Raw genomic sequence first — 24,635 nt, forward strand, 5'->3', positions numbered from 1 at the left:
AATGCAACACAATTTCAATTGATTTTTTCCCCCACAGCGTTTACTAATGGAGCTTTGCTGCTTCTATCTGAAATCCTGCACGGTTCTCAATAGAAAATGATTCTGAGGCAGCTATTGTGAAGGAGGTTGTTAACTGGCTTTAGCTCCGAGGCCAGGGATATAGTTACAATAAAAGTTGATTTAGTGAAATGTGGAAGAACAGAAAGGAACTCAATATGTGCGCACCAAGAACTTTTTAGAAACACGCTTTTTCCCTCAGCCTTACAATTTATTCCTTAGCTACTACTGGGCTTGATCTCTGACTTAACTGTGAAATTAAAAAAATACTGGTGCTTGGACTGAACCTCATGCAGGTGTTCGAGCTTGAGTGGTTTTCAGGACTTCTGTGTTTCTAACGGTTCAAGTGATAGTCTTCTAGTGATCATTTAAGATGTATCACCCGGACGGCAGCTCTGAGCGTTTGTGGGATTGTGTGTAAACATGATGGGGGGGTCGTATATTTAGGGAGCTAAGCTGGTGCAGGAGTGGAAAAGAGAATGGCCTTATAAATCCTGGGAAAATGTCAGTGTGCTTTTAGTTTAACTGTATTCTGGGGCTGAATACTTTTCGCATCTCTTAACAGTCCTATAATACTTGCTAAACTCTGTGTGTGTATTTTAATCATACTGTGCTTATAGGCAGTATAATGAATACTTTTTCCTTTTAGTGTTTACTCAGTGAATGTCTAAGATAAAGAAATCAAACCTTTTCAAACCTTAAGTTAGACTGCAGTTGGTATTACCTACAATGTCAATTTCAATGTGGTTTTCTAGTTACCTATACGTCCCAGCAATAGTTAAGATAGAATTCACCGCTCCCACTGTAAACCTCGTAAAAGGGGTCTCTAGCCTTTGTCGATGGCGGATGACACAGAAGCGCACGGCACCCTCCCCCGCCTCCCCCGGAGTCCCCGGGGGCTGAGGGTCACTCACTGAGGAGCGGGGGAAGCCAGTTGACGTTGACCTCGCAGTGGGAGTCCAGGAACGTAAGGACCTCGCCTCTGGCCATGGACGCCCCCAGGAGTCGGGTCCGGATCAGCCCTTCCCTTTTCTTGGTGCGAACAATCCTCACTTTGGAAAACCGAGCCATGTATTCTTCCAACTTCTCCTTCAGGTGTTCTGGGAAGGAGGGAGAAGAACGGGTACAGAAAGAACACAGGACATTAGTTGTAGCAGAATTACCCCCGGGCGTCTGTGTGTGGAGAGCGTGAACGGTGAAGCCCAGCGGAAGCCCATCTTCTCCTCGTTTCATCGCAAGGGGAAAGACGAGTAAGATTTCATGCCTAGAGGTCTCTATACCTTACAAGTTGCAGAATGCTCCACAGGATGCAAACGCCGCCCTTTGGACACCGACCCGCTGGCACTCCACCTTGTGGTTTCTGTGGACCAGGGACCACCAGACTGCAGCCTCGCCAGCCTGCACCCAGGTGGGCATCCGCCCTGGGTCCCTGCTGGTGACGTCAGGTGAACGTTCCAGCATATGGGCTCTTGCCAACAAGAGGGCCCTTTCTGGCAAGGCTTTGCCTAGTGTTCTCTGTGTTGAAAATACTGCATGTAAGAACCACAGGAGAGAAAAAAATACCTCTAAAATCAACAGGAAGCAAACAGATTTTCCCTCCTGTGAGGCAATAGCAAACTGGCACGCAAGTTCAGCCCATGGCTCCTCATTTGAAGTGGAAAGTGACTGATTTGCTGTTAAAATTAGATGTGAAGAGGGATAGGCAGATGAGATGCTACGTAATCACCGTGGACTTAGGTCTTTAAGATTAGAAAACAAAAATTTGGAAATGTTTCTTTGCCTAATTAAAAACAAACAGCGGGAACAACATCAAATCAGATAATTTATTTACAGACTGAAACATTTCCTACTGGCTGTGATAAAATGCATTAATCTCTCAGTTCTTTTTTCAAGCCAAATAAGTGTGTTTTGGTGGCTTTCTTTCTGTGGGATATATACTCATCTCTGCTTTCAGTCTCCTGCATGTAAAACTTGAGGCGGGCTCTCCTGGAGCTTCTAACAAGCATAGTCTACTATTAATTGAAACAGCATCTTAGCATGCTGTTTGTTCTGTAGGTTTCACTTTCAAACTTTCTCTGCGTGTTTGCATCAAGGACAGTATTATTATTGTCTCCTCCTACGATCTGTAACAATAGGGATTCATGGAGGGATTTATGATCTCTTTCCTGCTCTCCAATTTAACAGATGTCAGAATTACTCTGCAATGGAGTTTCTCTGCATGCAAGCGTTTACCCTTATTCCTTTTTTTTTTTTTTTTTGGTGCGCCACATGGCACGTGGGATCTTAGTTCCCCGACCAGGGACCGAACCCGCACCCCCTGCATTGGGAGCGTGGAGTTCCAGCCACTGGACCGCCAGGGACGTCCTTATCCTTGTTTTTATTGCTTCTGATTATTGGTGAAGTGATTAAAAAATTCTCAATTTCCTTTATTTTTCTTGACTGCCCTATAGATATGTTTTACCAGTGGGTCAGTTAAAATATTTCACACTCTAATTTTTACCGTAAAAGAATGCTGGTGGGGTCTTCCACAAGAATATTTTAGATCAAAATATGCCCCCCTCTATTTTGTTTTCCCTGTAATGAACAGAGATCTGCAGATCAGACTCTAGAGTGCAAAGTTTACAGGATTTGGAGTCAGGCCAGGCCTGGGTGGGAAGTCTGTGATGATGAAGGATGTGAGTAGGTGCTGCAAACTCCCTAAACCTGACTCGGGGGGAATTTTTGTCCTCTTAGAGGGTGGAGGAGGGTCAAGCTTTTGACTACAGACCTGACAGTGCTCATTCAGTAAACATTTATTAAGCCAATAATTGGAGACCCCAGTAAATCACTTGTACTTAGGAAGAGAAACAGCATTTCTTCTTCTTTTTTAAATATTTATTTATTGGCTGGCTGCATAGGGTCTTGGTTGCGGCACGTGGGATCTTTCGTTGTGGCATGTGGGTCATGGCGGTGCGTGGGCTTCTTTCTAGTTGTGGCTCACAGGCTCCAGAGCGCATGGGCTCTGTAGTTGTGGCGCGTGGGCTTAGTTGCCCCGTGGCATGTGGGATCTTAGTTCCCTGACCAGGGATCGAACTGGCGTCCCCTGCCTTGCAAGATGGATTCTTAACCACTGGACCACCAGGGAAGTCCTAGAAGCAGCATTTCTAAATAGCTGAAGGAATGCCTTAGAATGCTAAGTTTGAAAGATGAAAAATATAGACTTTTATATTTCTCAGTGAGCTTTGGATAATTCATCGTCTTCCGTTTATTGCCAATTTAAAGTGAAACACTTTTGGCTAGCCATGAACGAGCTGGTATGAGTTGATGGCTGTGTGGTAGAGTCTCACCTAGGAGGCTGGCTGTCCCGTGTCTCTCTCTGCTTTGAGCCAGGTGTGCTGTGCCCCCTCCCTTTGGCTCTCTCCTCCCCTCTCCACTGTGTGCAAGCTCCAAGGAAGATTCCCAAGGGCTGTACAGCCCAGTGCCGCCTCTGAGGGAGCCTGGAGCTTACTGTCTTGTTAGGGAAATGAAGCAGAGGCCCGCCGTCCAGGTGTGCTATCAAAGGCATGATAAGTGATCGGTGATCCGTACGAGGGCTCTGTGGGTACCAGTTGTGAAAGGCCTGTGTTCTATTAGGACTTCGCACGGTAATCAATGTTTAGGAAAACTTTATAATCTCATTCTTGTAATGTATTCAGTCATTGAAATCCTTCCGTGTCACCAACATACCAACAAGAATCACTCTCTAGGTTTATGTGTAAATCAGTTGTTTGGACCACAGGACATACCGTCTTGTGGAAGCAGTGTCCCCACAGTCATAGGGGACTGAAAATAGATCATGCACATTTGCTAAACCCACCCAAACAGTGTTCTTCACTCTTTCTTTAAACCTCACGGTTCTTCTGTCAAATGTACTACCACTGTGGGTACCATCTCGACAATCTGAGTGCGTTCACTGCTTTCCTCTCTGACCCCTAAGGACTACAGGAGTCTCTTCTGGGGGAGAGGAAGATTAATTCTCTGGAGCTGCGTATGAGAAAGTGCTTCTTTCTAGAAGAGATTCGCCTCCCACGTGTCCCAAAGCAAGAAGCAGGGGGTTGTCGGTCACCCGTGAGGGATTGTCCCAACTTGGGATTTATGCTTCCACACTTTCTAGTTTATAGGAAACTCTCTGGAACTTGGTGGGAGCATCTCTACATGTTGCCTTTCCCTCTCTGTACACTTTCTGATTCCGTGTATTTTTCTTTTATCAAAGCCCATTTTAATGTACTAAAAAGACTGTCCGGTATGAATTCACTAATCTCAAGAGGTTTGACCCCGAAGTGAGTCCATTAAGCGTTCAAGTCAACTCCTCTAATTTGAACTTTGCAGTAATAATTAGGTTGCTTTGCCTCCGAATAACGTTCTAGTTGACTGCCCCTTGGAGGGGTCCGTTGTCTCTTAGTAGTTCAGTTGTAACATCTAATTAACCATAACTCACGATGAAGACGGGTATTTTCCATCTGATTAGCAAATTAGGCTCTCATACAAGGGAGTTCCTGGGGATGGTAGAGATGGCTTTAAATTAAAAGCAGTTTGCATTTCTTTTGTATGAACAGTTTTTAGATTCATTTCTAAAATATGATTCAAATGATTTTCAACATGATTTTGTATTTTAATTCAAGTACAGCATCTTTGAAAATCCCTTTTGAACTCATCTAATTTTAAAGAATAACGAGAATGTATGGTAGTTTTATAAAGCAGATATTTTGTTAAATAAATTTATATTTATTTATTTACGTCTTTATTTTGGCTGTGTTGGGTCTTCGTTGCTGCACGGGCTTTCTCTAGGTGCGGCGAGCGGGGGCTACTCTTTGTTGTGGTGCACGGACTTCTCATTTTGGTGGCTTCTCTTGTTGCAGAGCATGGGCTCTAGAGCGCAGGCTCAGTAGTTGTGGCACGTGGGCTCAGTAGTTGTGGCTTGCAGGCTCTAGAGCGCAGGCTCAGTAGTTGTGGTGCACGGGCTTAGTTGTTCTGTGGCATGTGGGATCTTCCCGGACCAGGACTTGAACCCGTGTTCCCTGCATTGACAGGCGGATTCTTAACCACTGAGCCACCAGGGAAGTCCTAAAGCAGACATTTTTTTATTGACTAGGAAACATCCGTAGAACCATTAACTTTTTTTTTTAGTTGGTGGCCCTAGACTAGCGGTGGGTATATTACTGTTAAAATCCACTGAGTGGTACCCTGATGACCTAGAAGAATTAATATAATTTCAAACACGACAATTTCTGCCCAAGGTTTATCGTATCACTGGGGGGTAATAATGAAATGATGAGTTTTACTCAAGTGAAATTTTGGTGTCTTGCTACCGTGAACATTAAATGTAGCAGTTTTCTGAATGTACTTTTCCTTTTTTTCTAGGGATTTCACTTACGCGCCACAAACTGACACTATATTTAGTATTTAGGGTCGCAACGAAGCACTAAAAAGTCACCTTCAGTGATTTTTAGTCCAGAGCCAAGGACATGAGTTGTAGACCGATTACTGGCTGGCCCTATGCCTTTGGTTAAGTCACTTCAATTTTCCTCACCTATGGAACGTGATGGGTTGATCTTAAATATTCCTTCCAGTTCTACGATTCTGTAATTTCTCTCGTCAAGTTTTACTTATGGCATAGATATTATCTATCAAGTATTTAGTTTTTCCTAAAAAACATCCTAATTGTTGGTCTTTTGGTGTTTCTTTGGGCTGCATGTCACTTTGGAAAGCAAGAGTCAAGTCAAAATAAAGCTGACATGTATCAGACGTTTAGTCAAAAGGCAAAGGCCAGGGTCTTATCTTTGGTCAGGACAGCATCTGTCTAATCTCCTGCAGCTCCCTGTCTATAAGACTGTCACTGATATCAAAATCATGACCTTGAAGCACTTTAAGTTCATCAGAGACCTAGATCCGTTCAATAAGTTATGCTTATTATGTCAGAAAAATACAGCAGCAGAGTTTAGACAGCTTTCTAGTCTACTTTGAGAGAGTGTTCCCAAGGGGACAGGGAATCTAAGTGACCATCAGTTTTACAGTGCAAGGCCAGGGTGTCCCAAGTGGTGGACTCACCAAAGGCTGGACAAACAGCTGCCCTGGGTTCAGCGGCTGGAATTGTTGCCAAGTTCCTTCTATCTCCTTTGAATCCCCTAATTTAATCTCCAGGACAGAGCAAGAGGGGCAGGAGACCCTACTGATCTGGAGATACGAGTTTCTATATCTAAATACGTATTATAGAGCTGAAATTTCTTTGATGTTTATACGCTGGTGTTGGTAGATAGAATGTAGCAGAATATGGCCTTAAGAGCCTATAGAATATACGTTAGTTATTGTGGGTGATACCTGATGATGAAGTGAAATGTGTTATAAACACACAGAAATATACATACCTTAAACCTTCCTGGTTCATCCTTTTACAGCAAGAATATACTCTTAAGTATTCTGGATAATCTGAGGTCTTACCACAGTGACAAGAAGTACTTCACAGTTAGAGACTGTAAGATATTCTTCCACTTCTCAATCTACTTGACACAGGCCGTGTGTATATTTTAATCCCAAGTGGCAGTGTTAAGGATAACTGTCTACTTAGCAGTGTAGAGACATTTTCTATATTCTTTATACAGGAGAAATGTATGTCTCTAGTTAACTCCAGAAAGCTGTCAATCTCTTTACATCCTAGTTGACCACACTAAGTAGGTCCCTCTTCATAGCATTCAAATATAAGCATTTCATATTATCTCTAGAGCACAAAAAATTCAACCAAGAAAGTATTAGAATTGCTGGAACTGTATCTAATTGCTTCTATTATGATTTCAACTGAGTTCTGTTTCCAAATGTCTTATTTTCTATTCTTTTAATGTACAAAGCGTCTTGAGTCATTTGGGAAATAGCTGGGACACTAAACTTAAATAAATAGACAACATATATATTCCAGCTAATATTAAAAAAAAGAAGAGATAGAATGTCACCCTTTACAACCCCTAATGAGCTAATGGATCAAGCTAACATCACAAAAGGAGCCAGATCACCTGTTCTGTGCTTCCTGATGAGGGAACACATCACTGCCTATGAAGCATTCTTAGCAAAGTGCTGAATCTGAATTCGGTCATGCCTATAGAACTAACTACCAACTTATAGGAAATAAAGGATTGATGAATACGTGAAATGGCACATCTGGGAGATAATCAGCAAAATCTAAACTATAGAGATTTCTCCAGGGCGAATGGCTTGATTTCTTCAACAAATAAATTAGAAGAAGAAGAAAAAAGAAACGGAAAGAGAATCCTAAAGATTAAAAGACACTTAAGAGGGCTTCCCTGGTGGCGCAGTGGTTGAGAGTCCGCCTGCCGATGCAGGGGACGCGGGTTCGTGCCCCGGTCCGGGAAGATCCCACGTGCCACGGAGCGGCTGGGCCCATGAGCCATGACCGCTGAGCCTGCGCGTCCGGAGCCTGTGCTCCGCAGCAGGAGAGGCCACAACAGTGAGAGGCCCGCGTACCGCAAAAAAAAAAACCAAAAAAAAAAAAAAACTCAGAGGTCTTTTCTTTGAAATATTTTTGCTGAGTATTTTGAACTCACCACAGATTGATCCATTTTAATACAGTGGAAACATTTCTGTAGAAACATTTCTACTTTTTAATAATTCAGTAGTTTTATTTTAAACATCCTGTGTATTGCAAGGAATAGGTCATATAGTTTATAAGTTTTCATTTGCACCACATACATGATAATTCAGTCTAAATGCACAAATGTAGAAGTCTTACCATCAATATTACGAAAAGTCATTGGTTCAGTGTTATACTATTTGACCCTGTAAATATTTAAGAATTTTGCCAAAGTAGTGTTAGGCTTTAGTCTGTAAATATTAGAGAATAGTTTAATTCTAGAAAAACATTACACATAATTCACTCTTTTAAATAAAAACCCTATATAAATATCAGTTGAATTATCAGTGTTGACATAGGAGAAAATAATCTCTAAGCTCATCTAGATCACCTCTTCCTTTCACCTATTTAGTTTTTTTTTAAATTGTGGTGAAATGCACATAACATAAAATTTACCATTTTAACTATTTTTAGTATACAGCTGAGTCAGTAGTGTTAAGTATTATATAATCAAAATGGTTGTGCAGTTGTGCTACAGACTGTTTGATCTTCCAAACTAAAACTCTTATAACCGTTAAATAAGTCCCATTTCCTCCTCTCCCCAGCCCTTGGAAACCACCATTCTACTTTCTGTTTCTATGAGTGTGACTGCTCTAGGACCTCATGTAAGTGGAATTATACAGTATTTGTCATTTTTATTATTGGCTTATTTCACTCAGCATAATGTTCTCAAGGTTCACCCATGTTGTAGCCTGTGTCAGAGTTTCCCTCCTTTTTAAAGATGAATAATATTCCATTGTATGTATAGATCCCATTCTCTTTATCCATTCGTTAATGGGCATTTGGGTTGTTTCTGTCTTCTGGCTATAGTGAATAATGCAGCTATGGATATAGGTGTACAAATGTCTTTACAAGACCCTGCTTTCAATTCTTTTGGATATATACACCCAAAATGGAATTGCTAGAGCATACGGTAATTCTATTTTCAATTTTTTGAGGAATCACCACCCTGTCTTCCAGAGCAATTGCACCATTTTCCATTCCCACCAGCAATGCACAGGGTACTTATTCAATTTTAAAGCCCTTGTGGTCTTTTTGGTAAAATGTATATTTAAATAAATCCTGTTTTAGTTGAATGTGGAGGAGAACTCTAGCCGAAGTCTTGAGAATGACCAGAAAATTCCCCAGTGACTCTTCCTAATTCACCGAATATCAAATATTCTATAAAGAAAGAAAAATCTGAGTACCGACAATGACAAATACTTCCAATGTAGAATACACCAGCTCTCAAATTAAGAACGGAGCACAGATGCCAGTTTCAGGACTAAAATTGTTCAAGAAAAGCCTCCAGCACATGTTTCTTTTTTTCTCACTGTAATATAGACTGATCAAGAACACCTTATTTGAAAACATCCTAGTTCCCAGTCTAAACACTCCTTGTGGTTTAGAGTAAACAACATCTGATTACAGGCGTCTATGCCAGTCCCTCTCTGCACTATGCCTGCCTCTTCCAGCCTCAGGCATGAGGCCTGCAGGCTCCATCACGGACCCCCAGAGCCCTGCCCTCTCTCAGCCTGAATTATCAGTTCTATACTTTGTACTTAATTATCTTAGTTAATCTCCTCATATTTACCAATATATCTATCTTCTCATTCTTCCCAGAGAAGTCACTACTTATCTTTCAATGATTCCTTTAATGTGTAAGCCTGTCAGAAATGCACATTTTATAAGATAATTTGTCTTGAGACATAAGAGGCTTTAAAAAATAAATTTAACCAAGAAAAAAACATCAAAAGGACCAGTATATTTATGCTTTTTCTCCTCTAAAGCCCTTAAGGATAAAAGTCCTATTCATAAATTTCACACTTTTCCAACTACTTCAACAACTTCTTAATATATTGTGCTGGACGCCAGGTTATGTGATTTTAAGCTGATTGTTTTTGTATTCCAACATTAATGCTACTGCTAACTATTGATTTATTTGTACCTTCACACACATTCATACCTTGGAATAAGCAGTGTTTTGTGAGCCGGTTTGACTCCTAGCGACCATCTTAAAAATTGGGACTAAGTGAGTTTTTCCCATCAAAATAATGATTTTTCTGTAACTTGTTTTCCTAAGACAAAATCAAGTCAAGAAATACAAACTCTGGACATAAACAATTCCAAGGTCATATGAGCCCATCAACAAGGCTAGTAACAGGGTGACATCACAGCCTCCCAGTGAAATCAAATGCTGCTTGTATCAAACCAGCAAGCTACACAAGATCACCTTTATATCCACACCATTTGGATCCAGTCATTTTTTTCTTAAAAAGCAAACCCGAAACACTGCAATATCCCTTTTCCTAAAAAGCAAACCTTCTTTGACCCGCACCCTCCTCCAGCGTTGGGATTTGAAAATTCATTTACGGAATTTTTTGAAAACTCAAAGTTATAAAAAACCAAAGCTGGGATGCCTGAGAAAGGGAGAAATTGATCTTCAGCAAGTGAAAAAGCATAAAATTCAGGCAGAACAAAAAACAAAGACAAACTATAAGATGCCATACACCAGCACAGATATCAAATGGGAGAAACAGAATCTCTGCCCTTTTGCAAGTACTTTCAATTCCGCATTTCTCTGGAGTTGAAGCAAACCTAGTGTCTTTCACACATACGTGCTACAAGCCATTTTGTTTTTCTTCCGTTTCTCTGGAGCATCTATTGGAATTACTGGGTGGGAATGTTATATGGGTAGAGTTATAGGGACCGGTAATCTCAAATTAGCATTTGTGTGAGTGATTGAATACTGTCACCCAATAACTGCCCAAAGGGCCATAAAAACCTCTGGGGTTTGGCTTGACTTCACAATAAATAAAGACAAATTGGAAAGAATCCCTCTAAACAGTTCGTGTGAGAAAAACGCTATGTCAAAATTTCAATTTAGATGAGGCGAGAGCTAAATTAAATATCTGGAAATTGGTCCTGTTCCCAAGGCTACCGAAACTCCCAGTGCCTCACAATATTCTTGTACTGCAATATAGGAGGAGAGATGCAGGAAATGAGCTGTCTGCCCTTGTTGAGGAAAATTGACTTGCTAAAGGTACGTCCTCCCAAGGCATTGCTCCATTTCTTGATAATACTATTAAAGAGTGAAAAGGAGAGGGACCATAGAAGATATTGTCTTGGCTCAAAATTGAAAAAAGAAAATACGAAGAGGACCAAAAATGTGTCTCATGTCCTTGAATGAAAAGAACCAATAGAATAAGTAGCAAAATATGACAAAGTAATATATAGAAATAATAATAATATCTATATTTATTGAGTGCTTGTAATTTCTGAGATATATTCATGTGCTAATTTATTACATCCTCATTTTACAGATGAGAAAAATGATACTCATTTGCAAAGGAGGAAAATGAGGGTCAGAAAGGTTAAGAAATTTGCCCAAGATCATACAGTAAAGGGAGTCTGAAATATTTTAAGTACTCAATAAATGTCAGTGATTACATGTCAGGAGGAAAAGAAAAACTTGAACCCAAATGTATCCATTAGGAATCTTTTAAGTATAGGGAATTTAATGTAGTGAATTAAGTATTTATAGTAATATATATATATAATTATTATAGAAGACCTGGAAAGTTTAGGAAAGTGGAAAGAAGAGGAAAAAAATCAATAAGAATTATACCACTAAAAGTCAATCACTGAATAAGTCAGACAGAGAAAGAAAAATACTGGGTGGTATCACTTATATGTGAAATTTAAAAAAAAAGTCAAATTCATAGAAACAGTAGAAAAGTGGTTGCCAGGGCCGGGGAATAGGGAGGGGTTGGTAAAAGGGTAGAAACCTTAGTTATAGGCTGAATGCGGTCTGAGGAGCTAACGTAGAACATGGTGACCGTAATTGGTAACAGTGCGTTGTGTGATTGAAATTGCTAAGAAGGTAGAACTTAAATGTTCTCACCGTATATATATATACGATGATGATGTGTTTAAGTTGACATGTACGTTCATCAAATCATCATGTTTTACACTTTAAATATCTTACAATTTTATTTGTCAATTATACCGCAATAAAGCTGAGAAAAAAGCCAATCATTGCTTACATTTTCCTTTACCTTTTATGCTTCTATTTAGAGCCCACATGTTCTTTTAAAACTAAGGTTGAAATTTTCCATGTCATTACCTTGAAATATTATTTCAAATGTGGAGTAATTTTTCCTTATTGTTGATTTAGGTTGTTTACATGATTACAGCTATGACTATTATATATAATATATAATGAATATTTTGTGACTAAGTGTTTTCTGAATCTACAATTTTCCTTAAGAGAGATCCCAAGAGCTGAAACCAGTGCATCATAGGGTAGGAGGCTGCTGAGGTGAAAGGCTGTATAAAATATCTAATTAGAAAAGGTTGAAACTCTGTCTTCATTGGCTATGGAAGCCAAGGAGCTTGGAGGGGGCAAGGGGACTTGAATGGCCGTAAAATTCATTCTCTTCTTTATTGAAGGAGAACTGAGGCCACCTCTCACCATCAAATGGCCAAACCGTCAGCACCCCGCCTTGTCTGCCGATGAAGGGAATGAACTGTCCGTGCACTCCTATCAGACCACCCTCTCCGCTTGTGCCCTTGATCCCACCTTCCTCATCTGCCCACAGACATGGCTCCTGTAGCGGTCCCGTCTCTTCCTTGCGTCTTCATGTTTGGTCCTCTACTGAGTCATTCCATCTCGAAGCCAAAACACTGAATATCCCTTTTCCTAAAAAGCAAACCTTCTTTGACCCGCACCCTCCTCCAGCTTCTGCTCGCTCATCAGCTCCACGTTTCAGCAGGATTTGGGGAGGGAATTGTCTAGATTTGCATCTCTAGACAACTTCATCTTCTCCCATTCTCTCTAAATCCACGCCTTTTGTTCATTCATTCAAGATGGTCATGGGATGCGTAAGCGTAGCATTGTGCTAGAGCCCATGCTCTTTTACCCTTTGAAACAGGAATTTTTTTTTTCAGAGGGATTCCTCTGCTAAGATAAAGACTCAGGGTAAAAGGGATGTGATGTGAACACTGGCTGAGAAGGTAGAGTAGGAAAGGACAGAGGGAGTTGTTACCAAGGAAATAATTTTGAAATTCACTGACAGAAGAGAAAGTGGGTTCAGAGGCTTACAGGTCTGATTGTGAGCAGGAAGTACTCTGTGTGCACCTGCAGGGTGAGTTCTAAGATTCCTACTTTTCTGATAGAGCCAAGAAGGCGGGGGTCATGAGTAAAGATCTGGTTCCTGGAAAAAGTCTGAAGTGGTGAGAGGCCCTTGCTTGAGTAATTGAAAGCTAAACTGGACCAAGCACTGTAAAGTTTCATGTGGCAATCCTCTCCAGGGAATGGGGGAAATGATCCAACAGGTCTTTTCCATCTTTGCTTTCTGTGACCTCTGGCTGTAAACATCACTTTCCCTCGTTATGTCAAAATGAATTGCCTATTTACCACCGAACTCTAGAAAGCGCTTTTTCTCCCTAGGCAAGACAACAACCTAGCATTTACTACCTGCACTTCATTTCGACTTAATCAGTGTGCCAAGGAGTCATTTTAAAATGGGTAATATTTGTTCCAGGATAGTTTGCTTATTTGCTGGGTACATGGTTCCCCTTCCTTGTTGAGCCAGAGCTCCCCCAAATTTTAGAAGATATTCCGAGGACAATGTAAGATATATTTGCAAACTGGGAAGTCAAATGAAATGACATGGCCTTTAGATGGCCACCAACCTCCAGGGCAGGGTCATTTGTTAGTACTGGAATCTGCTCGGTTTCCATAACAAGGAAAAGTGAGAAACACCAGATGACTGCATTTGTATTCTACAGTATTGCATATATTTCTTTTTCTCACGCAGGCAGAAGGAATAGAAATTGTTTAAATTTCTTACCAAGAAATAAATAAACGGTGTATCTTGGGAGTTTTTTACATATATGTACACACACATGTACATACGTAGATACATATGTGTATCTATCACTCAGTCCCTAAGAAGAGATGAAAGGTGCCTCATTTGTAATTTATTCGAAAAAATCACTGTTTCCTACCCAGTCTTGATTAAATGAGGCAATAAATCGTATGTCTGGAACCTGCCAAGTGTCTGCCAAGGCACAGGTTGGCTCAGAAATTAACGAGGACAGAATTGTGGAGTTTTATAGTCTGTCGCTTGTGTGACAAGTAATGATAAAGGGCAGCAGTCTTCTCTACTGATAGGCCGGCCACATATTTTTCTACTGTAATTCTTTTGTTTGGCCCTGTTTATCTTCATTGAAATGGGCTGTATCTCCTTGAGCTCCGGCAACGTTATATATTTTCCCTACTAATGATGTGTCTCCATGGTCCCAGGGTTATTTTCAACACTTGATGAAGTTCACCCATGGAGGGACCGCAATCAGTCAGTGTGCTGCAGATGGTGCCGGACAGGACGTTGATTTTTCCCTCTCTCAGTGGACAGACAAGCCCTGCGTTGTTAGAATTACCAAGGCTCCACTCCCGGGAGAGATTTGTTTTTCCCCAGTGACTTTATAAGGATCATTTAGCCTGCAAATTCTGCCTGTCTCTCAAAATTTGTGTTAGACCACATCCCTGGTTTTGAATCTGAGACTACTCTTTCTGCCTATTGCATGAAGATGAGAATAAACTAGGACAAATGATAAGCTGTTAAACATTCATTAATACAACTAAAAATTAACAAGTTAAGGGCAGCGCTAGAGACGCCATGCTGCTCTTTGAACGATCCATGAACAAATAAAATGTAACACAAAGGTGGTGCAAGGCAGCGATACAGTGAATGTTGGGGGCACAGGGCACAGCCCTCAGAGTTGCGTAGCTTACAATTTCAGCAGGACATAGTAACATTTCAGATGGGAAGATGAGTAATGTCAGAATAGGGCTTATTTATTGAAGGTGTTTGGTATAGATGGTATAAAGATTCTGAAAGGCAGGATCCTGGAATTTGGATGAGTAAGATTTACAGAGATGAAGAGGGGAAAGGGAAGGCCAAGTTTTGGGAAGGAAGTAATAACCAAGCCAGGACATAAGCCATCCTGAGAAGGTCCTTTATTATAGAAACACACCCCGAAATGAAACAACCGACCAACCAACCAACCAACCAAATAACAACCCCTGCTTGGGTAGATCCTTGCAAAAAAATACCAAACTATGAAATTATGTGAAACCAGAGGAAACCAAAAACACTAAAACAAACTGTAATCTGCATCTTCTCTTATTTTTCCCTTTAGTGACTATAATTTCTTAAATGTTTTCATTTGCATATTGATATTTGGGGGGGCTGGGTAATACACGCATAGGCAAAATGTTTAATACAAAAGGGTATATTTTGAAAAATAAACCCCATCTCATACCCTCAGTACTCTATTATTCCTTACCAGAAATAACCCCTTTTACTAGTTTATATATATTTCTGGGATATTTTAACCGTATGGAATTATATATACATAAGTGTGTATATATTGTATACATTTAATGTGTAATATATTTCTATGTATGAATGAATTTCTACTATATATTTACACACATATAATTCTATATGCTTAAAATATATATATTTAAATTGATTATATATGCATAAATGAATTTCTATCATAGTCTGTTAAACTCTAAGGGGATTTCTTTTGAAAATCTGGCGCTACGTTGTACCACTGGCCATAGAAATACCCTTCATTTATTTATGCTCATTTTGTACTAAGAAATAGTTTCTTTTTCCACCATATGGTTCTGGTGAATTCTCGTGAAATCTAACTAAAAGTCGTCACTAGAAGCATAATGAAATGTCTCAGGTGGTTCTGATATTGTCAAGTTGTTCTGGGAGAGGCACCACCATGATAAACACCACCAGTCCTAGCGCCTGGGACTTGTACCATTTGCTGCTGGGATCTTTCGACCAAATCACATGGACAGGAGCTTGTCATGGTTTCTAACAAAAACGAACTCTTAGTAAAATGTCAAGAGTAGATAGTAGTGTAGCAGAATCCAAAGTGCCTTTTTATGTAAGTCTAGAGCCAAATCTGAATGGGGACGAAAAGGCAAATCATGAAATATTGAATTCGACTACTTGTGGCCATGTTATATGAAATAACGTGTTCAGAAAGATGCCCAGAAGTTCTGTTGGGCAGCCTTCTCCGACAATGAATTTTGAATAAACTTTAGGGTCACAAATAGATATTAACTTTTTTTTTGGAAAAGGAACAGAGACTTAAACTAGTTCAAGCAAAAGGCGTATTTCATGGAACCCAAAAGCAGGAAGTGTAGCTGGGTTGCCCTAAAATTTAGATTAATTTTACAGATTAGGAAACGAGGGCTTATAGAGGATAAACAACTGGCCCAACTGTAGTCCACATCAAAGTCAGTATCCTTTCCCGTACACTGAGACAGGATAAAACAATCTAAGGACAAAATATTGAAACAAGGTTCCTTATTATTTTTTATCTAATTGACTTTGTTCAGTGATTCATGAATCCGGCAGCATCCTATCTAAAAGCTAGAAGAGTCCTCCCAAATTTCCTTATTGCTGAAAACGCTTTTCTTGGCTAAACTCGTATTTCTCCAACATATGATGAGTAGCACGTCTCCAGTTCCTGCATTTTAATATAGTGTTTCGAAAGGAACAGGGAAGTAATTCTGTATCTCTTCTCTGCTCCACTTACCTCTGCTTAAGAACTGCTCCTGCCATATTTGTTGGTTTACAGTCGTTGGGTGATTTACATTTACGGTGTAATTGCTGGTTTACACATCCATCACTACCAACTAGTCCATAAGTACTTAGCATAATGTTTAGACTTAGAGGATGATTTTTAATGGAAGTAAAATTGAATTATAGTAGCCCCTTCTCCGTATGAGAGGCAAATCTTTTTTTCTCTTTTGTTGTAGTTAAGATGTGGAGGGCTTGCCTGGTGGCGCAGTGGTTGAGAGTCCACCTGCCGATGCAGGGGACACGGGTTCGTGCCCCGGTCCGGGAAGATCCCACATGCCGCGGAGCGGCTGGGCCCGTGAGCCATGGCCGCTGGGCCTGCGCGTCCGGAGCCTGTGCTCCGCAACGGGAGAGGCCACAGCAGTGAGAGGCCCGCGTACCGCAAAAAAAAAAAAGATGTGGAAAGACATTGTGATTTGAAGGAAGAGTGACAGAGAAAGACGAGTATCATATGACATCACTTATATGTTGAATCTAAGAAAATGATACAAATGAACTTATTTACAAAACAGAAATAGACTCATAGACATAGAAAACAAATTTACGGTTACCAAAGGGGAAAGGTAGTGGAGCGGGATAAATTAGGAATTTGGGATTAACATATATACACTGCTATATATAAAATAAACAACAGTGACCTACTGTATAGCACAGGGAACTCTACTCAATATTCTGTAATAACCTATTTGGGAAAATAATCTGAAAAAGAATGGTGATATATATATATATATATATATATATATATATATATATGACTGATTCATTTTGCTGTACCCCTGAAACTAACACAACATTGTAAATCAACTATACTCCAGTATAAAATAAAAATTTAAAAAAATGATTAGTAGTGTTTCTAGGGTGGGCCCCTTGTTCATTAGGCATTAGTCTGAAATGCAATCAAGGGCAAGGTGGTGGTAGATGCTGAATGCCAAGTTCATTAAAGAATTTATCTGGTGCATAATAGGGAACCAGCCATGAGTTCTAAGCAGCATTCTTCTTGTAGTACTGTAGACAAAAAGGTGAGGGGTAACAATTTGAAGAAACAATCAGCACATATACGGAGTCAGAGAACTTTTGCTTATGAAAGGAGCTGTCTCCATCATTTGTAGCAAGGTTAACAAGGTCCAGAGAGAACAGGAAACTTGTGTATAATCATATAACTAGTCGTAGGACTGGGATTTTAGTCTCACTCTATTATCTAGGTACCTCGGTGTTAGATTGGAGAGTCTGAGATAGTCCCTCTTCTAGAATACCACCCTCATCATGCTCTAAGGACTGAAACAGCTCTGTCTGGAGAAGAGTACTCATTTCACCACTGTCAGCCTGGGGTACCCTCTGCACATCTCTGAGACCAAGGAAGTTATTGTCCGGCCCTCAGGCAAGCTCTGGTACCAGAACAACTTGTGCCCGAGTGAGGATATTTGAGCCCAGTCAATTCCATATACTTCGCATTCATGTATCATCAGTGCGGTCAATGAGCATTATGTATATACCCAAATATATTGTACCTACTCTCTCTCCATCCCTCAGCGGCTTACTTCATGTATTGATCTGTTTTCTCCTCCTCTTACGGCTGTATCCCGCATAACCCTTGCTCTGTCACCAACATATCTCTGTAGTCTCAGTTTTACAAGAAACATCTCTGTCCTCTCTCCCTTTCTCTGTCTCCTCTCTCTCTCTTTCAGAGCACACAACTCACAACCACCCTGGAAGACTTCCTTTGAAGAAATCACTCAGATCTTCCACATGTCATATCTTTGAGGACCAAGACGGAAGCAGCCTTTTTAATGCTTTCAGGTGATTAGTCTTCTAGTCATGTCTTAGCTTGGTGGCTTAAACAATAAGAATTTATTTCTCATAGTTCTGGAGGCTGAGAAGTTCAAGATAAAGGTGCTGACTAATTCTTGTTGAGGGTTTTTTTTTTTTTTTTTCAGTTTTCAAGCTGTTTCTTGGAGAGTGTGTGGTCTGGCAGAAATGGCCACCCTGCTGAGACCCGTCCCCATTACCCCAGGCCAGCTTCCACCTGGAAGCCTCCTAATCAGGAGAGTCTCAGCAGCTCTGCGCTCTCCCCATGTCTGCTCAGAGCCTGGGATTGTGTCAGGCAGCAGTGCCCACGGGGGCCTGGAGAAAGCCCATCAGGTAGAAAACTGAGAGAAATGGTCAACTTGTAATACAGCAAGTTCTCTACCTTCTGGAAGGCGTGAGTGTGTCTGGGGCGGACACAGCAGCAGGGATGCTGTCCCTCTGCTTCAGGACGTCCAGTCGGCTCGCTTCTCCAGGACCTGCTGGGACACTTTCTTGATCAGTTCATTGCTATATTCTGGAGAATCCTTGTCCAGCTGAGACAGGGTGAAGAGATTCTGGTAGTAAGATTCCGTGCAGAAGATGTTGGCCAACAGGACCTCATGGTCATGGTTCCGGAGCCCCACGTGGATAGAGTAGCTAGCCCGTGATAGCACGGCCCTCGTCCCATACAGGTTGATGAGGATGTTGGCTACTCGATTCAAGACCAACTGCTCCTCCACGATAGTGAGCTACCTTCTCACTATGTCCTTACAATGGAGAGAGACAGAGAGAGGGAGAGAGAAAACTTGTCTCTCTTCCTCTTCTTATAAGGACACTAATCCTATAATAAGAGTCCCACACATACGAACTAATCTAAACCTACCTAATTACCTCCCAAATCCCCACCTACTAATATCATCACATTCAGGTTAGGGCTTCAACACATGAATTTTGGGAGAACACAAGCATTCAGTCCATAGCATGTTGTAAACCAAACTGACCAACTCATTGGCATTGATACTCAGCTGTGCTATGCTCTATCCATCATTGTTTGTTTGGTTTTTTTTCCCATCAGTTTACTGGCTGCTCCCAACTGAGGATATTGGGACCAGAACAATTCCAAAACCTGTCTACATAGTTCATCTTACAGCTTTGTCCCCTTGACTTCAGTAGCACTTAATTTCACCATACTTCAGTCTCCTATTCTCAGGACCCCATCTTGTGTTTGGCCCTCACTCTAAACTACCCCATGACACAGGAATAATAACTCTAGTGTCTGAATCTCAGATCAGAGTTTCCTATCACCTGCTTCTTCCTGTGTCTTGACCTTCTGCTTTTATGCCATCATGTTCTCCACTTTCTTCAAACCCAACGGTTTTCTCCTGGTACCTATTCCTTTTCTGTCCCGTGTGAATTCCATGCTTCAACATCTGAACCCACATTGTTGATTCCCCTGACCCCACATTCCCTCGGAACACATTTGGCCAGACCTCTTCTCTGGATCACACTCCTCTGTGCTCTGTTCTGCCTAAACGGAGGTGTCAGAGTTCACGTTGAATAAAATGCAGTATCTGTGCCTATGGGCACCACAACAAATATGAAATGCTCCAATCACAGCTGGACGCTTGGGACTAAACGTCAGCCCTCTCACATGTTGGTGAGCGCCTTGTCCAGTGCCCTTTGATGAATCACCTTTACCTGTCCCTTCAAGCTTCCGTTCAGATACCACTCCCCACTGTACCATTCAAAGATGTTGACTTCTAGTTTTCAGTGAAGGTTAGAGTTGACTTTAGCTTCTCACTAAATTGCTCTCCTTGAGGTCAGGGACCATGTTTTGTTCATTTTTATATACTTAGCACAGTACTTGGGCATATCCTAGATAATAAATATTGAATGAGTAAATGTACCCTTTCCCTATTCACAAAATGATTGCTGTCTACACCCCGGCTTATCTAGTCTCAGAGGATGTGTTTTGTGCTCTTGAGGACCAACCTCTTTGCTTGCACCCTAGACCTCATCCCTTGATGACCCCTTTGTGATGTTGTTCCATTTGTTATCAACTCTCTCTCACACATTCAATTTTTTTCCTCAGTTGGCTTCTTCTCTTTAGCTATAGACATTTTTGAGTCTCTCTAATACTATACAGTAAGTCCCCTATATACGAACCTTCAAGTTGTGAACTTTCAAAGATGCGAACATGCGTTCGCATGTCTAATAACGTAAGTTAGTTCACGTGTCCGGCGTTCATTGTCATGTGTGTGCATCCTCTACAAGTAGTTGTGCTTTCGTGTACTTTACTGTACAGTACCGTATAGAGTAGAGTATCTTTATTTCAAGTCTAGGATGTCCAGAAGCAAGCATAAAACAGCGGTGATGTAGCTGGTACTGCTAGGAAGCGCCAAGTGATAACGATGGAAACAAAAGTGAAGATAATTGAGAGAGTGGAGCGAGGCAAAAAGTATTATAAACCTATGACAGTGCAATACTCTAGGGCCGATTGTGTTAGCGTGGTACCTAGGCTAACTTTGTTGCACTTATGAACAAATTGGACTTACAAACACACTCTCGGAACTGAACTCGAGACTTACTGTACTAGATAAACTAATAAAAGTATTCCTTTAAAATCTGAATTTCTCCCTAGCTAATACAAAATGTTCTACTTTCCATCATCTCCAGAATCACGGAAGAGTTGCTCTTTACTCCTTGAAGCACTGAGATCTGGCTTCAGCCTCTACCTCTGTTTGGAAACTCCTGTTACAAAGATCTCCACTTGTCAAAGCACACACACACATTTTCAAGTCCTTGCCTCACTGAACCTGACCTCTTCTTCTGGAAGTTCTTCCTCGCCTCTCATGATTCTATGTTTTAGATCACATCTCAGTTTCCAGATAGACTCCTCTGCTCTTCATCCTGCAAATGCTGGGGTTCCCCAGGGACCTCTCCTTGGCCCTCTCTTCCCACTTATCTCCCTGGTGATTTCGGCTTCCCGCAAACTCTATCTAGTAACTTAATACTTCATATTACATCACATTGCCTCCATGAAGGAAGGCCCAGGTAGCGGGAAGTTTTGCTTTAAAGCACAAGACCGAATGACTGCTTTTTGAGGTGATCTATTTCAGGGCTTCTTAGTGCTTTCGGCATTTGGGGCTCAATAATCCTTCGTCATGGGGGATGTTGTGAATGCTTAGCAACATCACTGGCTAGATGTCAGTAGTACCCTCGAGTTAACCAAAACTGTCTCCACACGTTGTCAAATGTCTCCTTCAGGGCAAAATTGCCCCTGGCTAAGAACAGCTAATCTATCTCAAAGCGGCTAATAACAATGGGAAAAAGAGGAACATTAGTCAATTGTGGTGTTAGTTTCCAGAGATGAGCTCTAATTTCAAACTAATCTGATCATGTTTTTGTTAATTTTTGTTTTATATTGGACTATAGTTGATTTGCAATGCCGTGTTAGTTTCAGGTGTATAGCTAAGTGATTCAGTTACACATTTATGTATTCTTTTTCAAATTCTTTTCCCATTTAGGTTATCACAGAACACTGAGCGGAGTTCATTGTGTTGTATAGTAGGTCCTTGTTGGTTATCTATTTTATATGTCGTAGTCTGATCATGTTTTGAACGAGAGCCTTATGTCTTAAAATCTGCACTTCTTCCTACCACTCTCATGGACCTGGCTAATTAGCAGGGTAATTTGACATCGTTTCCTGGAAATTTATTTTTTCCTTCTCTTTGTTCTGTTATTTACTTTCCCTGGAATATAGGCTGAACTGCAGTAACAGTGGTGGAAACCTCAACAGCAGCCTGGAATAGAAGGTCCTTGTGGAGGGGGAGGTGGGAATGACTGAGAGATAACTGACCGTGAAAGAAGAAAATAAAACTTCTCAGGAGAATGTTTGAAACTGTACCTAATTTGGTTTTTGATGAATCAGAGAAACTTGCAAGGGCTTATTCTCTTTATGCACATGAATTCAGCCAGTATGAGAATAGAAATCACCCCTGTGAAATTTTGAACCTTCATTACTTTTCATTTATATTCTTTGCAGATTAAATATGCAGATTTTTCTTTGCCACATTAAGAGACTATGCACATCCCAGAAGAATATGCCTTTCCACAACACCTTACAAAAGGACCTCTTTTAAGTTTGCTTCTTGCTGAACCTGTCACTGAGGTTAGGGACACGCCTGTGAGAGTTTTGGAAAGAATTGATGCCTTTAGAGTGAAAGATTGAGAACTTGTGGATAGAAAACGTTACTAATTAAGTTTGAATCAAAACCAAATAAAATGCAAAACAGGAACAAAATAATCTCAGACAAATATTTATTATGTTAAATAATCTTATAAATCAGAGGCAAGAAAATCCTTTTTCTTTCATGACGTGATACCTTAATGGATTAACCATGTTCCTAAAATAGGAGGGAAGAAAAATATTGTCCCCATTGGACCACAAAGTGAAGGGTGACCCTTATGTCCTATGTGAAATTTGACCAAAACTTCACATTTTGCAAACCTCTACCTAGAGTGCTGTAAATACAGACAAGAGAGAAATATTCACTCTTGAGAAATACTTTGAGCTTCCCAGTTGTAAAGGATTTATGTATTCTGAGGTTTCTTAAAGGAGCTTAGTGGCCATGGCTGGCAGACAGCCAGCTGATTAGAGCGAATTGAAGCTCAGTTTCCCCCCCTCCCCCCACTAATGTCTCTGGTTTGCCCTATTTCGGAGTCATTGGCTTTTTCTTTCTAGAGAATGCAGGCATGCGATTCCCCCTTTCCAATCAACTATGAAACTGTTAACTGTGCAATGGAAGGAGGTTTCCCTTAAATGATTCTGACATCCTTCAGAAGCAAGACCATTGATCACCTTTAATCTTAATGGGTTGGAACTAATTTCTGAAGGCCTAAAGTTTCCTCAACTGGAAAGGAAACAAATGATAAGAAACACCAACAAAAACTCACATACAGTCAACATAAGCTCCAGAGAGTAAAAGTCATGTCTTAACTAAACAGATGAGCAGTGATGATTAATGTCTTCTGCATACATTTCTCTCTGGAAAACTGTTTAGAATTCTTTTTTTTTTTTTAATGTAGCACTCACATGAATTCAACCTTAAAGAGGCGCCCTCTTTCCTATCACTGTCTGTTCTCTGTGTACTTTATTTTTCATATTAACTCTTAGGACCATATGACATAACACACATTTTTCTTTGTGGTTATTCTTTCTCCAATAGGATCTAAGTTTCATCAGAGCAGGGACTTTGTTTTCCTTTACTGCAGTGTAGAATAATTCCTGCTACATAGCTAGGCAGTCAATAAATAGGCATAAATGAATAGAATTCCTAATTAGTAGGTTTATGTTCATCATTTAAAGACATAATTTCACTTCCTCTTGTGTTTGCTTTTGGGTGACTTCATACTCAGCCAACTATTACTACATTACTGCCGCCAACAATGATCGGTTAATTTACTCTCTTTAGAGATCAAAGAATGCAAATTTCTATACTCAGAGTAGAACTGTACTCAAACTACCCCATTAAGAGAGTTGTTTACTCATTAGAATCCCTGCAGTAGGTCTCTTGGCTATTGATTCCGTTATCAAAACTCCAATCACATAGGCTTCCAGAATTTCCAACTTTTGAAATATTACCCTTTTCTCTTTTATATTGATGATTTCCTTTGCATATAATAGAAACTCATTCTTTTCTGTTTTGCTTTCCCTTCTTTTGGCCGAATAAATCTAGTTTAAATAAGTTAATGAATACTACTGAAATATTTTGAAAAGTCTAAGGTATGCTGAAGTGTTAAATTGTCTTGCAAAGCTCTTTCTGACCCAGCTGATTTTTGCGTATATTTTTTCAAGCCAATTATTATAACCTTGTTATGTCTTTCTGTTATTATCTCATTCACCAGCTTTCAGAGCTCTTGTACTTTATTCCATCAGTTTCTATTCTTTACATTAGGGAAAGGCTAAGAATCATAGAGCTTTCAGAACACACTGGGGTTAAGACCCTCCATTTTCCATTGGGTTTTGTTTCTTGTTTTACCATTTACTCGACAGTGAAGACATGTACTAATTATGTGCTCATGGAGATGTACTGGCATTAGCAAGAAAGTTATAAATCTGCCCAGTAGGTAATCACCTCAGCTTGTCTTGTTTTTAGGATGATTTCTTTTGGATTGGTGCTAGGGTTCAGAAGGAATGTGATGGGCATAGGCAGTAGATGGGTAGGGGTAGCATCCCCAGTTCTGTTTCTGGAAGCTTCCTCTAGCAAAGATCACTTTTACTTTTATGAGAAGCAAGCAAGCACTTCCTCTAAATTGTGAATCAATACATTCTAAACATAATTTCTATCCCAGTGGTTCTCAATGGGGAGATAGATGTGTGGGAAAAGGTGGTAAATTTTAGAATTCCCTGGAAATTTTTCCAACCACACAGCCCCTTCATGCATTCTTACATGGTTCTTAGGTAAGTCCATTTCGTGGCA

The 24,635-nt window shown here is 40.5% G+C and overlaps 1 protein-coding gene across 1 annotated transcript in view; it reads right to left on the reverse strand.

The window, feature by feature from the left end:
* Positions 1 to 24,635, reverse strand: part of GALNTL6 (polypeptide N-acetylgalactosaminyltransferase like 6) — a 1,150,933-nt gene that overhangs the window by 194,822 nt on the left and 931,476 nt on the right. The window contains exon 5 of the mRNA XM_067745365.1: positions 972 to 1,157. Coding sequence (XP_067601466.1) covers positions 972 to 1,157 — 186 coding nt within the window. The remainder of the gene's footprint in view (positions 1 to 971; positions 1,158 to 24,635) is intronic.

The sequence above is a fragment of the Pseudorca crassidens genome, chromosome 7 (genome assembly GCF_039906515.1).
Source record: "Pseudorca crassidens isolate mPseCra1 chromosome 7, mPseCra1.hap1, whole genome shotgun sequence".
Lineage (NCBI taxonomy): Eukaryota > Metazoa > Chordata > Mammalia > Artiodactyla > Delphinidae > Pseudorca > Pseudorca crassidens.